Raw genomic sequence first — 16,425 nt, forward strand, 5'->3', positions numbered from 1 at the left:
AATAGAAGGGCAAAGTATGTGTTGGCTAACACATATTTTTAATTGATAAAGGTGATTTTTATAAAAGTTATTAACATAAATTATTTCCTATCCACAGAATGGTTCCAAAGAAAATTCCCCACGTCGTCAAAAGAGGATTACACAAAAACATACACGCTGTAACACCGCTGGATGCAGTCTGCCAATAAGCTAATATCATAAATGAAAATACTTTATCATATCTTGTATAAAAATATATTGAAAATGTTAATACCAATAAAAACTATTTTAATTTGTTAGTTGTTTGTATAATTGTTCTGCGCTCTTCCTAGCATAATCCCATGAATACACCCAATGATTTGTTGGATTTACTGACAATGTCAAAGCAGATATGGGCTTCGGACAGTTATAATGGCTCTTATTCACTATGTTCGATCCTATATTTGTTTTGTTGTGTAGTTGTTCGCAAATGAAACATTCAAACCGTTCAACGGTGTCCAATCCATCAGTCTGATACGGTCTTTCTTTTAATTCTTTAACAAGTTTTGTATTTGTAATAATCTGTTTAGTCTTATGCTCTAAGTACTCTTCATACAAACTGTCATTTGCCAAAAGCTTCTTTAAATGCTTACTTAAAATTTCTGGGGTTGTAAAATCATCTAGAAGTATAGCAGATTTATCATTCGGAAACCAATCTTTTATTGACGGTGATCCAAAGTAAATCGGTACACTGCCAACTTTTATGGGCCTCCAAAACTTTTCAGTGATATAATCCTCACATACTCCATTTTCTATTGCAATCACAAACTTGTACCTTGCCACAAAATCGAGAAAATCATTCTCATTTAAGTTATTTAAGTAGTCACCGGTGAATTTTTCAGGCAATTCTTTATTTTTAAGGCATGCTCCATAGGAATCTATTTCTATATGCTTCATAAGTTCTTTCACGTAAGAGTCTCTTTCCGTGGAAGTTTCACAGTCACTCTGTAGATACATTACTGGAGCTATTTCAGTTAACAACATATTTTTTATCTTAGTAGGAACAAAGTGTTGCCCATCTGTTATAGCTTCCAAAGATTCCAAATATTGCAATGGAAATGGCACATTACTATGTCTGCTAAATGTAGCAGAGAAATTGAATAAACTGAGCATGGGTTCATGCATCAGTTCCTCCAAATTCCTTGGAGACTCCTCATGATACAACCCCCATACATCTTCAGAGTTTCGAGGCGGCAGGTCATTTATCTTAATTTGGCTTCCATAAAATAAGTATGCTTCAACTTTGTAGGCATGGCTCTCGTTTCTATCACTAAGCATATCACATTTAATATTTCTGGCACATGTTCTAGTTCCTACAAAACCACCAAAATTAGAGGTCCACCACATAATCACTGGATGTTTAGGAGTGAGCTTGGCACCACCCCAATTTTTACTTCTCAAATTATATTTGCAAGCAAAATACATTATCACAGTAACAATGATTAATATCCACAAACATTTATGCACAGAGCTTCTTCGAATCCCTGATGTCAACCGTAATAACATTTTAAATAAACGGAATGTAAAAAACTTGATACAGTTCACAAGAGCTTGTAATACTTTGGTACACATTTTTAAATTAAATATATTTGAACTAGCCACATTTAATTGTAACAGGATGTAGTATTATCACACTTCAGGATAAGTGTGAGTAATCAGCGTTATGGCACTGTAGATAATTTCAATATTTTTAATACGTCCAGCCTCTTTCCTTGTGCATGTAATAAATATCCATGCTGAAGGCTATGATAAGGTCAAGGTAGAAGAGGCCGTATATGGCTCCTCGGACTTCTCCGCTGAGGAAAAGGCTGATCATTGCGAGTGCTGTGATGAAGAGTTCGGTGGCAACGTAGTATAGTTCTGCCTCATATTGTACCTGGTCGACAACGTATAGCACCATGAATAGCACGGACAGCATGAGCGTGGGGGCGGCCACCAGGCATTGCAAGAGGTCCACTGGGTCCACCACATGTGGGAGGACATTGAGTAGGAGGGCCACTACCTAAAAGTAAGACACGACGGTTTGTTCACTTTTGCATAGAACTTTAAAAAAAATGGATTTTAATATTAATTTAGGACGCTGTAAAATTCTGTTAAATGCAAAAAATATTTTGTAATTTTTTTCGTCTTAAAACAAAGCTCATGACTATCAATCGAACTAGTATTATATTATCTGTGCTAATTCTGAAATAAACTTTCTTCTAGCAAGAGTTAATCGTAAATATGGAATAATAAGTGTAATCATATTCTCAAAAATTTTATTCACATAAAACATTACTTGAACAGTACAAAGCCTCTTTCCTTGAAAACATAGTACTGATCTATACATAGGGCAACAAATAAATGGGTAATAAATACACCGTACACGGCACCAACGGCACTCATGGACAGTACATTAGCGGTTAGGCCCGTGGCACATAGGAATATTTGTATTGCAAGGTATAATTGTTCGGCTAAATCGTGTACTTGATCCACTAAATACAGCACCACGAACATAACTGACATTATAACCGTCGGGGACACGGCCAGGCAATACATGACGCCCGGTTCAGTCATGATGAACGGTAGGATCATGAGAAGCATTGATATTACCTAAAAGTAAACGCATTCATGTTTTGATTGGATCGAAACATATTCTTACCTGCCTAACTCATTGTTTACTTCAATTTAATCGAAGTTATTCGATTCTCATGTACTTGTTAATCTCATAAAGCAGTTCAAAAACTAAAGGTTAAATGTTTACTACTTAATTTAGATAAATATTTAGCGGATGTAAAATCTAATTTAAAACCGCGGAAAATACAGGAAATTCACAAACTTTTGACATGACATAATATGACAGAATGATCAGCTGATTTATTTGAACGTCTGTCAGTTGATTTATTTGAACGACTGCTAGCCTCCCCTTCAAAAGCGGGACATTCTTGTCTATGATATACACCTACTGAATTTAAAAATTATTTAAGGGCAGGCCTTTACTAGTTAAAATAAAATAAACAAAAGATAAAATAAATTAAATGTATATTAATGGAATAATTACAGTTTAACGTTTACGCGCAACTAAAAGTACATCCTCTTTCATTAGCTATCAGAAATAAATCAAGAGACAATGCAGTCAACAGTCCAAAATACAAAACACCATACAGTAACCACAACCACACCCTTACTAAATTTAATAAAAAACATTGCATAAAAGCACCAAATGTAAACATAATTTGAAAAAATAAGTACATTTTCTCCATGAATAAAGGAACTTTTCTCCGTAAATATAGGGCAATGAATATTAACGATATAATAAGCGTAGGCCCAGTAGATATGCAGTACATGTGTCCTTTTGGCCTTGGTAATATCAGTGGTAATACCGTGATTACTAGAGAAATACCCTACAACCAAGGAAATACAAACAATAAAATTATTGGAGAACGATCTAAATGAATATTGTTCTTCAATCCTCATACGAGGCGAATGAAGGGATTTTTTTTCTATGAAACTCTATTTGCAACTTTGATAATGTAAAATTGAATTAATCCAAAATACTTACAAATTCTACTAGTTTCATGATAAATATGTTGTATTTTATTAATTCATTCCATTTTTTATCTACTGGCACAGAATCTGAAAATGAAATAATTGGAATTGGAGGTCACAAATATAAAGCTCACTCAACCCAGTTATTGATAATATCGTTTACTGACTTTCATCTAATGAATAAGTTACTTTAACGACGTATTGATTAAGTTCTTTCAAGTCTCTCTCTTTTACTTACATTGTTAAAAAATCAACATAGTAGGTAAGTACTTACCATTTATTATCATATCAGACATGTTGAATGAAATTTAAAATTGCGTATGACCTTGTAAAAAAGAAATTAATTGCTTATTACCGAGAAAAACATAGTAATTACAGTGAGGTAAAGTTATTCTCTCAAAAAATATAATTATCTCGTAAAAACATTCAAAAAGTAAATATTTCGTGTATTGTCAGCGACTTGAGTGAAATCAATGTGTCAGGGATTATCCTTTTAAAATATTCTTTCTGACCAGTACTCCAGAAGTCTGCTAAATCCTACGGCTAAATCAGAATATTATGACCTTCATGATTTGGATATTTTACACCGTGCTATCCTAGCCCCGAACTTTTAATATAGGTATTTTATAATACTGAATGGTAATGAACAAACTAAGCAGAGATTTCAAGCAATCCTATCCTATTGGTACAGCTCCGCTCCGCTTCTTGCCTCTCCTCTTCTCCTATCTAGTGGGTATGAATGCAGCCTTATCTTAGGATGAATAAACGAGATCTGTGGCATGAGGCATCCATCTGTTTTGTCTATGGTACACAGCTGTCAAACAAAAATACCTTCTCGTCATATCAGTCGAGCAAGTCTCTCAGTTCGTGAATTTAATTTGATATGCTGTAGTGTTTGTCGATTACTAGCTCATATTAAAATGGAAGAGGATGATCCCATTGTTCAAGAGGTACTGGAAAGACCCGCTTGTAATTAGCAACGTGGTACACCCGATGAGGTTATGTTGTTGTTCATAAAAATGGATTTTAAACTGATTTTCTGTGCTCTTTCTAATTTCAGATCCCAGTTTTTCTATCCCAGGCCCTTTCGAAGAATCTTTATATTTATCAGTATCCAGTCAGACCAGCGAATAGAGATTGGAAAGATGTTAAAGTACTGAATGCCTCAATCAAGCCTAAAAACCAGTTGGTGAGGCTCGAGGTTGAATTAGACACTTACAGCGATAAATATTGTCAATCTAAAGGCGAGCAGATTGCACTAAATACTGATGGACATCAGGTAACATTAATTACTTTGAAAAATTCATAATAAGTACATATTCATACAACAGCATGGTATTATTGTCCAAGTACCTTTAGACAAATATGCCATATGCTGTAGACTGTGTTGTAGATGTTACAGTACTTTTATTCCAAATAAGCCAATAATTTATGGCAACAACAGTAAATTTATGCTTTTTGTAATGAATATTAATAAATTACTGTATATTTTGCTAGGAATCTTCATGGCATGTCAAAGAAAAAGACCGTGCTCAATATTTCCGGCATGGCATCATGGACAAGATAGTGTATGAAAGTAGTTCCCCATGCAGTGAAACGCAGCACTATGCTGTTGCTATATTGCAAGACAAAGAGCTACACTGCACTCCAATACAAGGTAATTTGACTGTTAAAATCTTCTAAACTTGTGTTATTATTAGTTAATGTAATTCTATTGGCTTAGCACATACTTTCCTCCTGTTTATTTGCAAGTACATAAATTATTTATGGTATAGCTGTCAACGTAAAATTGTGAATTCCGTCAGATTATAATCTGACGTAGTTAAATTACAATCTAACCTAACCTAACCCACTGTTAGTTTACAATCTAACGCGTTATATTATAAACTGACAGAGTTTACAATTTCATGTTGACATAGCCATATTTAGAAAATATTGCATCATACACAACATTATTGTTTACTTACAGTAATGCTTCTTATTGAGTAAATTAACAATATTTATGTCAAAAAATACACATAAAAATATCATAAATCTATTAACATTCTTCCTATGTTAATTTCATGTTAACCCTTGAAGTCCTGTGAATGTAGACACAACATTTAATAATCAATTGTTATTTAGCATATTTAACTTGGTACAAAAGGCTAAAGGGATTATTAGTAATTATTGGTGCAACCCAAATTACTTATTAGTAATTTTAGTAGAATATTTTCTTACAAAATAATGTTATGTGGTCTTATGTGACTGCTTTGAGTTTGATGGGTTAATGGAAATGTTAATTTTGTTATTCAGGTATAGTGCAGTTGCGGCCATCTTATTCTTACTTCGACAAACAAGACAAACGTAAACAGGACAAGAGTAAGGCTGAAGAATCTGATGAAGAAGAAAAAGAACCGGAAGCACAACAGGTAAGGTTTTTTGCTTGATTTTTTATCTTTTGGTAAAATTAATAATTTAGCAAGGACCTTTTTTTCTAAAATAATTCTGTTGTATTGGTTAAATAATACTGCAAAGGCAGTTACTGCTTGTTTTGTATTTTGTTAATTTCATCACAAAATGGACACATTAAATAATAATATTTCTATTGTTTTAATACAAAGATAGAAGAGTGAAGAGATATAAATATTATAAGTATTGTTAACCATACCAAAGGTTGCTTCCATAAAACTTCTTTATTTATTCATCTGCTGTGATAATAAAGGAACAAAAGAGTGTTTATTTATATATTTCTTACTTTATCTTTTTTTATCAATGTAAATTTAATTGTTATGGTGTTTTTTGTTTGTTTACTCTTGTATGATTGCCCTGTTTTTCTTCTTCTTTTCCTGTACAAACTGTACATTGCGCCCCCCTGCTGACAACAGAGGGCCCCCGCTGAAAATCAGTTTCGAGACAAGCCCTGGCGCGGTCTTGATGTATGCTGAGCGGGTGCCTTTTTGTCAGAGGGGCACAAGCAGCTATCTGTACATTAATTTGTGTATCTCCTTCATTGTGTATCTATGTTTTTCCTGCTTGTATGTCTTTCTTTCAAATAAAAATTATTCTATTCTATTCTATTCTAGTATGGGTAATCTTACTTAGCACAATTTCTTATTTTTTACATAAACTTTTGAGTATGTTATTTGGTTTCAGGTGACAGTGAAATTCGCGCGTCAAGAGACTGATTTAGCAAAGAAAGCACGCGAGAAATCATTCGAAACCATTTCCCAGCGGATATCTGAAGAGCCCTGGTTCGACGCCCTGTGGAGACATTCTGATACAGATCAAGCAGAAGTAAGAAGTTTAAAATTTTACCTATTTTGCTACTTAGTACTGAAACCTTAGGTTAGGCATTTTTTAGTTGTTTTTAAAGTCTATTTACTTTTATTTGAATAGTAAAAATAATTAGGTAAAACTAGGGGTAGATAAGCACTGTCTGTGATTGAAACTGTACACTGTGAAATGCAATAAAGAATTGAGTATTGAGAAATATTCGGTGAATGATATGCAACCCTTATGCAATCAAATGCTTTAAAATCAAGTAAGTATTTCTTTTTTGCAATTTTATTGTTATTTTACTTTGAATGACATCTCCAGTGTCTGTTGATCCAGTACTGCACTATCCGTTTATTGCAATTATAACTCATTAGTGTTAGCCATAATTATGGCAAAACATTACACAATAGGTACATCCATAGAGATATAGAGAGATGCCATCCAATGTGTGAAGTTCGAAACTCAGTGTTGCATTACAAATTCACACACACAAAGTAATCAAAATATGTGCTCATTATCCACTGCGGTATCCAACGTTTACGAATAATCTTTAGTACTACGCAAGCAATGTAAACTGTTAACATTATGACGTCGCTGCTGTCATCATTGCTTTTACGAGCAATGTGTTCTGTTTTTGGGCATATTGCTGCGACACTGGCCACGCCCCCTTGTCACATCTCCCTTTAGTTTCTGTGGGTACATCTTATTACTGCATATTGCAATCCTATCATCATCATCTCAGCCATAGGACGTCCACTGCTGAACATAGGCCTCCCCCAATGCTTTCCATGTTACCCGGTTGGTAGCGGCATGCGACCAGCGCTTTCCTGCTACCTTTATGATGTCGTCGGTCCACCTTGTGGGTGGACGTCCCACGCTGCGTTTTCCGGTACGCGGCCTCTACTCCAGAATCTTGCTGCCTTATCGGCCGTCAGTTCTGCGTACTATGTGCCCTGCCCATTGCCACTTCAGCTTGCTAATCCGTCGGGCTATGTCAGCGATTTTAGTTCGTTTACGGATCTCCTCATTTCTGATTCGATCTCGTAATAAACACTGAGCATATTGCAATCATAACTAATTGACGCTTCTATTCCCAGCTCGAGCGTCTCAAGCTGTTCAGCATGACGTCAGCAGACGGGTCGGCCCTGACGGTCCGGGCGAAGGACTACATCCGAACCCTGGTGCCGCCCGCGCCGCCTGACGAGGCAGACGTGGCTCCCGCCACCAGGCCCTCGCCGCAGGATCAGATAACGCAGATACTTATCAATGGTAAGCGGATTAGAGTAGGCGCACACCGTTGATTTTTAGTTGGCCGATAGTTGTGCCCGATTTTAATTTGTATGAAGAATCGGCCAAATCGAATCCGCGTAGTGTGCGCACTCCCATACATGCCCATACTGATCAACTGACCAACTAAACTATCGGCCGACGAAAAATCAACTGTGTGCGCCTACTCTTAAAGTTGCGTAGAATTTAACAATTAGGTTTTACTAACACTTGTTTCCCCGGTTTTCATCACTTATTTTTTATTACATCATGGAAAAGTACATGATGAATATTAAATAGCAATTTTTTATTTCGCTGAACCATTCTGAAATACAAAAATCAAGACGATGGTGAACAGATTTGTCTAGACAAAGTGCACATTATAATAAAATTGCAAAGCAGCCGAAAAGTGGTCGAAATGCCTTTTTTCTTGTTTTGTATGGAGTTTTGACGGATTCCATTTTCGATTCGATCAAAAAGTTCACATGTCTAGCTAGGGGGTAGACTTTTATCAACCAAAAACATTGTTTGTTTTATTTTATGCGGTTTACATTTATGAGCGAGTTTCTATACACAAGTTGAGATGCATTTGTTAAAAACGTTTCTTTGAAACTGAAGTTGTGTGTTCTAAGGGTATTCTTAGAACGTGTTTCTCGGTTTTCAGTCACATTCCTACATAATTTTGTATCGTAATCGTTTGTTCCCAGCAAAACTGATGACGTTCAACGACCTTAGAGCTTTGGTCCGTACCGACGAAGGCCAGTTACCTGAACCAGCTCTACTATCAGCTCTGAGCGCGAGCGCGTGCTGCGTGCGCGGCGTGTGGGCGGCGCGCTCGGGCTCGCTGTACACGCGCGCCGCCCGCGTGCCGCAGCGGCTGCTGTGCGCTGCCCGGGACCACGCAGTGAGTGAGACAGGCCACCGACCATAACCACTACAGATCACCGACCATAACCACTACAGGCCACCGACCATAACCACTATAGATCACCGACCATAACCACTACTGGCCACTGACCATAACCACTACAGGCCACTGACCATAACCACTACAGGCCACCGACCATAACCTATGTCCTTTCATCATCATCATTTCAGCCACAGTACGTCTACTGCTGAACTTGCCTCCCCCAATGATTTCCATATTGAACCGGTAGCAGCCTGTATCCGACACCGTCCTACTACCTTTATGAGGTCATCGATTCAACTCCAGAACCTTAGTGCACCATCGGCAGTCAGTTCTGCGTACTATGAGCCCTGCTATGTCCTTTGGTAAGGTAAGGAGGTCGTTGTCCACCACTATTGGTCAGTGACTTATTTGAGACCACGCCCCCCATCCTCCAGTCCAGATTATTATTGTTCGTATCGAGCAGTGTAGGTTGCATTCTCAGCGGTCGCAGGTAGGGTTTGCAATCTCGCATCTTTAAAATCATGTTATAAAATGGAACGCCGACGAAGGCCAGTTACCCGAGCCAGCTCTACTATCAGCGCTGAGCGCGAGCGCGTGCTGCGTGCGCGGCGTGTGGGCGGCGCGCTCGGGCTCGCTGTACACGCGCGCCGCCCGCGTGCCGCAGCGGCTGCTGTGCGCCGCCCGGGACCACGCAGTGAGTGATACCCCGCTCTAAACAGGCCACCGACGATACCACTACAGGCCACCGACCATAACCAACCACTACTGGCGACCGACCATAACCACTACAGGCCACCGACCATTACCACTACAGGCCACCGACCATAACCACTACAGGCCACCGACCATAACCACTACAGGCCACCGATCATAGCCACTACAGGCCACCGACCATAACCACTGCAGGCCACCGACCATAACCACTACAGGCCACCGACCATAAACACTGGTAGCTGTAAGGCCAAGTCCTATCATCATCATCATTTCAGCAATAGGACGTCCACGTGCTGAACATAGGCCCTTCCCAATGATTTCCATATTGACCAGCTGTAACCGGCGGTTCTGCGTACTATGAGCCCTGCCATGTCCTTTAGTACCGCGTGAAGTAACGAGGTCGGTGGCCGCCACTACTAGTCGGGTGCTATTACAATGTTTAAAACCAGGAGTTCCCTAATTTGAAACGCGTCTCCTTTCGACCATAAGAAAAAGTCCACGTCCTCCCGTCCAGATTAATTTTGCGCAGTTACAGTTTACGCAGCACTTTTCCTTCCCTCACAATTTTTTTCTTCTTCCAGCTCTACCTCTTCACACAACATCCGTACGTTGACCGGCGGAAGTTCGCCGCAGCGGTCCGTCTCCCGGCCCTCGAAGTGCTGGAAATTCTCCAGTCAGTCGCCAAATACAATCCCCGCACTGGCTGGGAACTCCTCATACCCCCAGACACGGCCTTCGAAGCCAAATACCCTGACGTCATCCAGCGCCAAAACCTGTACTGGGAGGCCAGGCAACGCCAGTTCAACGAGATGCTGATAGGCGAAAGTATACCCAAACGTCAACGCAAGAAGTCTCAAAGGGAGTCGGTGAGTTCTGATACCATGATGAGCCCCAAACCTAGGTGTAACAGTGTGAGTGAGGAAGACAGTGATAGAAAGAGACACAAGAACAAATCCGCCACTGGAGTTGGTAAACGGACTCGGCATATTAGCTCCTCCAGTGCACATGACGGAACGTGATCTATACAATAGTTAGGTTATCAAATTTGTAATGTAGTCACTGCCTGCTGCGTGCGACAAGTCGCGCTTTTAATACTGTAATATGCGATGAACTGGCCGATGTTTTCAATCAATAGAAAATAGCTTTTAAGGTACTTTTTAATAAGACCTTTTTTGGAGCAAACCCCCTCAGTGGTGTTTTATAAGACCTCACACTAAGGCCCAGAACAGACGGTGAAACGCAACTGCAAAGAAACTGGAACTGCTAGTTACTTTTGAGCTGCATCTAAGTTTCTGCCATAGCGTCCGTTGAGAGAACACATGACGCGACCAGTTTGAAACTTTCAGTTTCAGTTTCATTCATAAGAATCATCAGAAAGTTGCAGTTTCGTTGCAGTTGCGTTTCGCCGTCTGTTCTGGGCCTAACTGTTGGTAATTGACATTTTTATCCTAACGCACTTGTCATACAATTTTCCGTGTGCAGTCCTGCAAAGGGACGACTCAAAACGTCTTATTTGAAAGAGCCTATAAACTAATTTCAGGGGATCCTAATCTCTTCTAACTTTGAGAAGGCTTTTTTACCACTGGGTTATCTCTAGTAATTGCGAATGGTGCTCTTAAGTAGAAGTAGAATATCTTTCCTAATAAAATAAACGATATTTAATTTAAGTACTTGCTTGAGTATTGAACTTAGAATGGTTTAGGGACCCTTGTCATTAATTATTTATTTTGCATTTATACAAATAACATGTTTATGTACATAGTTGGCCATTTTATCGTACAGCTACAATTAATAAGGAAATAAATAAACTGAATTAAATTTTTACAGCTTAGACACTGTATGACATCACTGTAAAATATATACTTTTTGTATTATTATTGTTCCTAGTGGTATTATTTTACAACGAATCATTTGCGCGGTCAAGTTTGTCGAATGAATTTATGGGTATCCTTCCGTTTGGCCAAATTACTTTTCGCCAAATTTCACTTCGCAAACAACTTATCGCCAAAGTTTAATTTCCCAAATGAACTTTTAGCAAATGTACTTTTCGCAACTATTTCATTTGGTCAAATTTTACTTGGCAAATGTTTATATAGCAAATGTTTTATTTTACCAAATATTATATCCCAAATAATTTATTTGGTCAAATTGACACTTCACATGCTTACCCACCGTTACCCACAAATCAAAGCACAAAGCAAATGATCATGGTTTTCACAAGAATTTTATGTAAAACAAAGAGATTGCAGAAAATAGTATGGATGCGAAAGTAGGTTTTGCAGAAAATAGTAGGTTAGGTTAGGTTAGAACAGTGACCCTTAACGCGCGAAGGCGAGCGAAGCGTGCCGCGGCAGCGGCCGCCGAGCGCTAGAATCACCTCTATTGTTAATTAATCATTTAGTTTCGATAAAAATAATGAAATATGAAAATAAATTTAGAACAAATTTTATATTAACTACCCACTAAACAAAATAATAACCACAAGCTAATTTGTATTCCATTCTATGCACCAATTAAATTATTTTGTAAATAGTTTATCGTGAAATATTTTTGCCAAATGAAACATTTGGCAAAACATACTTTGCCAAACAATAATTTGCTAAACAATAATATGCCAAAAAAGACATTTGCGAATTAAAAGTTTGCAATAAGTTGTTTTGCCAAATGAGAATTTGCCAAATGAAAATTTGCGAAACGTTGTTTGCCATGTGATAATTTGGGAAACGTTTTTTGGCCAAACATTAGTAATCCGAATTTATGAATCCTCAAGGAATAAAGGTTCGGCCAAACCAACGCGTGCAGCCTACGTGCACAATGGCTATAAGACGTCGTGTATGAATTTGTAGCAATCAGTTTAAAGCAGCGTCTGCACGCGTCACTGACGATCAGATTGCGCTTGTCATTTTGACGTACCGCTGATTTTAAAATGGCGAAAATACTTTTGCACGCGCAGTGATCGCCATCGTGTAGGTACGCCATCACGCACGCGGGTTTCACGCGTTGGTTTGGCCGAACATTAAAACAATAATATACTTCTTAGCGCTGGTCCCTAGTAAAGATAGAATACTTTTCTATATTAGTTAGTAATAAATTAGGATCATTGAAACACAATTGTTGCCAGTTAAAATAACATGACGTCACTTCAACGGTTATATAAAAGGATCATACGTTGAACTGTTAAAATTGAATTGTTATTAAACATACAGCTTAACACAACTCGAGTTCAATCTCATTATTATCGGACTTATTTTAACCCTTTTTATGGCAGTGGGAATATAGTTCCCACCATATTTTGAACTTTATTCCCTTGGCTTAAGGTCTAAAAATATTGAAAAATTTGGACTTATAGGCTTGACATAGTAACTTTTATCAATAACATTTTGTTAGTTTTTGTATTGATAAATAGCAACTGAAAAATCTGTTCTTAGTTAAATTTTCGTCCACTATAATCAACAAATTATGTATTTAGTTAAATAATAGTGTTTTAATAGACAAAATAATCAACTTAGTCCCATTTTAATAGTCATATTGTAATCAAACCAGCTTGCTGCTATTGTAATAATATGTTATTATTATTTTAGATAGTTGCCAAATTAATAATTATAATCCGTATCTAAACTAGGTAGTACATAAGTAATTATGTATATTATGATTTTATTTTTACTGGTCCAAATGATTTGTGTGTATGAAATGAGTACCTACAGACTGTATATTTTATTAAATTCAAAGTTAGTTGTGTATTGTTTAATCGATTTTGCTAGCTTATTTAAACTGAAATTCATGTTTATTTTTACTTTAAATAACTGAATATTCAACAAAAACTGAATTATAATATTAGGAAAAGAAAAGCATTAATAAAGGCAAAAATAAGCAATATATTTGTTGTGACACACAGTTTGTGTATGTACTTTTTAACATAAAGTAGTTTCGGATTAAATAATTTCGTTACAAAGATATAATGTTTAAGGATAAATGCATATTGTTTATTGCAATTGTTACACACAACATAATATGTATATAACATGTAACTGTTAACAAAAATTGTGTATGACACCAATGTGATTTATTGATAAGTTGTTATTTTTTGTAAGCCAATAAACAGTTTTAATAGAAACTGTGTTGTTTTCCTGTAAATAAAACACAATATTTGTACTATTAGATTTATTCTATTTGGTGCATTTCACAACGGCAATAGAATCTATACAACATTAACATTTGCAACTGTTTAGTAAAGGATTTTATTTTAGTAACAATTAAACAACATTTACAACTAATCTACGATCAGTTAAACTGATTTAGGTACAGTCAGCGTCAAATAGTTCGTGACACCGAAAGTGGCCAAAAAGTTGACAATACAACATCCTTATTCCAATTTTATTGTAACAAAGTGTTGCGGTCTTTGTGGAAATCCTTGGGGGAGGCCTTTGTCCAGCAGTGGACGTCTTTCGGCTAAAACGAACGAAAGTGTTGCGAACTTTTTGACTACTTTGGCTTTGGCTGTCATGAGGTATTTGACGCTGACTGTACTTGCGTACAATAATGTGAGTTTAAGTTTGTCTATGACTCAGTTGTAAGTCAGTGCAAGAGCGATAAGGCACTGCATCTGATACGCTAAAAACATAATAATTACAAATAATACTATTACTTCTTCGGGTCGACTTCTCAGATCCTGATTGGATACAGTGTGTAATCGCTCTAGGCCACTTACAATATCGATGGTCTAGTTCAGGGTTTCTCAAAGTGGGATACGCGAACCCCTAGAAGTTCGCCATTCGACGCTAGGGGGTGCGCGACAAGCTATAAGTAATATTGTCCAAAATTACTCATACAAATTGACTCCATTTGCGACAAGAAATAGGCACACCCGGAATTAAATGGCTAGTTAAGGGGTTCGCTGTCCCCTGGAAACTTAAACCAGGGGTTCATGGAGCCGAAAGTTTGAGAAACCCTGGTCTAGCTAGACTCGTATCGAATCTGCGATTAATTGAAATTGAATTTACAGAGTTAATACTTTTTTGAGGGTGAACATAGTCCGCTTTGTATATCTACAGGCTCAAGACTTACAATGAGGGCTATCGTGTATACCAGGGGTGGCCAACTAGATTAGACATAAGATCTACTGTTTACTAACGAAACCCTGGGCATCTACCACTTACATACTTCTTGAAATCTTAAATGAAACAGCATAGTTAAGTACACAATCGTCAATCATGTATTTTTTGCCACGATCGACTGGACTAATAGTCGCGATCGACCGGTTGGCCACCCCTGGTGTATACCATTGTGTATACATACTGTATACCCTCATCAGTTGGCGCCACTGTAGAATAAGGTCCAATCACTCGCTAGTGCCTAAAACAGTGGCGCCAATTGGTGAGCGCTTAAGCGGTAAGGTCCTCGAAACATTGGCTTTTTGATGGACTAGGTAAGTACTATTTTTATTGAAACATTGAAATATTATCATTATTTAAAAAGAAACAGAAGGACTACTCCGAAACGCGCTTTCCGTAGTTTCGGGTCTGTCACCGTCGCTCGCGCTGGCATATCGCTTTGCGTGAGAGGGATAGCAACATTCGAAACTTCAGATAACGGTTTTCGTAGTAACCCCGCAGGTTTCTTGTCTAAACCACATTTATACAAGCTTTGGATCATAAATAATAGCGCTTGATTTTATTATTCGTACATAATACAGCTTAGTATATTTTGCTAATAAATAGCTAAGTACATAAAACTATAACAAAACATGATTAAACGTTAAAATTAATAGTCTCACAACAACATTTATAAAATTAATCTTAGTAAGTAGTTATTAATTAATGTATGATGTCATACCTATTTATGAAATAGAAATTCATAAGTCGATCGTCAGATTTTTTAACTACTGTCTATCACAAATTACTTACCTAATTAATGACAAAATACTTTATAATTTAATTATTACAATATTTATTTAAATATGGTGGAACCGATAAGTCGACTACCTACGTCCTATTTGACTTTCACAAGTAGATGTAATGAGAAAATTATAATCAGATCTTGAATACTATGGCATAATAATGAAGTAGTTTATCTAATTAATATGAATATAACTACATCAATTTGGTTTTAAATCAAGATACCTACTGTATCGAATCTACTTATGAGAACTCTCTAAGCTTGCTTGGGCTAAACCTCTAAAAACATTGTTTTTTGAATTTCACTGGTCCAAAATAAAACCCGACACGTTTTTTTAGTTAATTTACAGATTCGCACTTTCTATTTGTAGTTACTATGTCAATTTTAACCGACTTCAACAAAAGGAGGTTCTCAATTCGGTCGGTATTTTTTTCTTGCGAAGAATTCTAAGCATTTCAGGTTTTCTGTTCTAGTAAACTGGCCCATAAAGCTAAATTAGCGACACTGCAGCAAGCAAAACCGAATTTGTTATTTTGGAACTCAACATTACCAAGTCTCCAATTGATTTCCTTTTAAACCAGCGACCGAACAGCGAAGAAGACCAAAGCCACCGTGATTGCTACAAATTGCCCGATCGCAGTTGCCCCGTTGCACGCTTCTAAGTCGCAGGCGTTGGCGACTTCGCCCAACTTGCTGACGATTTGGGACCACTCGCAGAGCCCTACGCGACACCAGTCCAGAGATATCGGCCTCTCGTTCTCCAGAAGGAGCACTTGGTACTGGTCGTTGATTTGGAAGTTACCGTTCAGGGTGCATCTGAGGAAAAAAATACCATT

The 16,425-nt window shown here is 37.4% G+C and overlaps 4 protein-coding genes across 8 annotated transcripts in view; 2 read left to right on the forward strand and 2 right to left on the reverse strand.

Annotated features, from left to right (window-relative positions):
- The window catches only part of LOC135074683 (dihydropyrimidine dehydrogenase [NADP(+)]), a 26,054-nt gene extending 25,776 nt beyond the window's left edge, over positions 1-278 (forward strand). The window contains exon 22 of the mRNA XM_063969049.1: positions 98-278. Coding sequence (XP_063825119.1) covers positions 98-188 — 91 coding nt within the window. The 3' untranslated portion in view covers positions 189-278. The remainder of the gene's footprint in view (positions 1-97) is intronic.
- LOC135074686 (multiple inositol polyphosphate phosphatase 1-like) overlaps positions 1-16,425 on the reverse strand; it is a 480,690-nt gene that overhangs the window by 437,075 nt on the left and 27,190 nt on the right. Inside the window, exon 10 of one of the 2 annotated variants that reach the window (XR_010257875.1) lies at positions 15,016-16,405. Coding sequence is in view for 1 of the 2 variants with exons in the window: in XM_063969052.1 (XP_063825122.1) it covers positions 16,162-16,405 (244 nt within the window). In the remaining variant the exon portion in view is untranslated. Of the gene's footprint in view, positions 1-13,840; positions 16,406-16,425 lie in introns of those variants that run through there. The other variant, XM_063969052.1, reaches the window with a different exon arrangement.
- LOC135074687 (alpha-(1,3)-fucosyltransferase 10) lies at positions 221-4,006 on the reverse strand. 4 transcript variants are annotated; one of them, XM_063969054.1, is made up of 3 exons: positions 3,821-4,006; positions 3,560-3,633; positions 221-2,020 (listed from the first exon to the last, which is right to left on the reverse strand). In XM_063969054.1, exon 3 carries the CDS (start codon positions 1,588-1,590, stop codon positions 268-270), a length of 1,323 nt encoding a protein of 440 aa, XP_063825124.1. In that variant the 5' UTR covers positions 1,591-2,020; positions 3,560-3,633; positions 3,821-4,006; the 3' UTR covers positions 221-267. The 4 variants fall into 4 exon arrangements, 2 of the variants coding, with proteins under 2 accessions (XP_063825124.1, XP_063825123.1); XR_010257877.1 differs by lacking the exon at positions 221-2,020 and adding an exon at positions 2,263-2,610; XR_010257876.1 differs by lacking the exon at positions 221-2,020 and adding an exon at positions 3,023-3,401.
- Positions 4,356-11,761, forward strand: LOC135074698 (DNA-directed RNA polymerase III subunit RPC5). Its single transcript, XM_063969066.1, has 8 exons — positions 4,356-4,496; positions 4,607-4,825; positions 5,044-5,203; positions 5,842-5,957; positions 6,682-6,822; positions 7,902-8,073; positions 8,778-8,974; positions 10,276-11,761. The coding sequence occupies exons 1-8, from the start codon at positions 4,467-4,469 to the stop codon at positions 10,711-10,713; spliced, it is 1,473 nt and encodes a 490-aa protein (XP_063825136.1). The 5' UTR covers positions 4,356-4,466; the 3' UTR covers positions 10,714-11,761.

The sequence above is a fragment of the Ostrinia nubilalis genome, chromosome 9 (genome assembly GCF_963855985.1).
Source record: "Ostrinia nubilalis chromosome 9, ilOstNubi1.1, whole genome shotgun sequence".
NCBI lineage: Eukaryota > Metazoa > Arthropoda > Insecta > Lepidoptera > Crambidae > Ostrinia > Ostrinia nubilalis.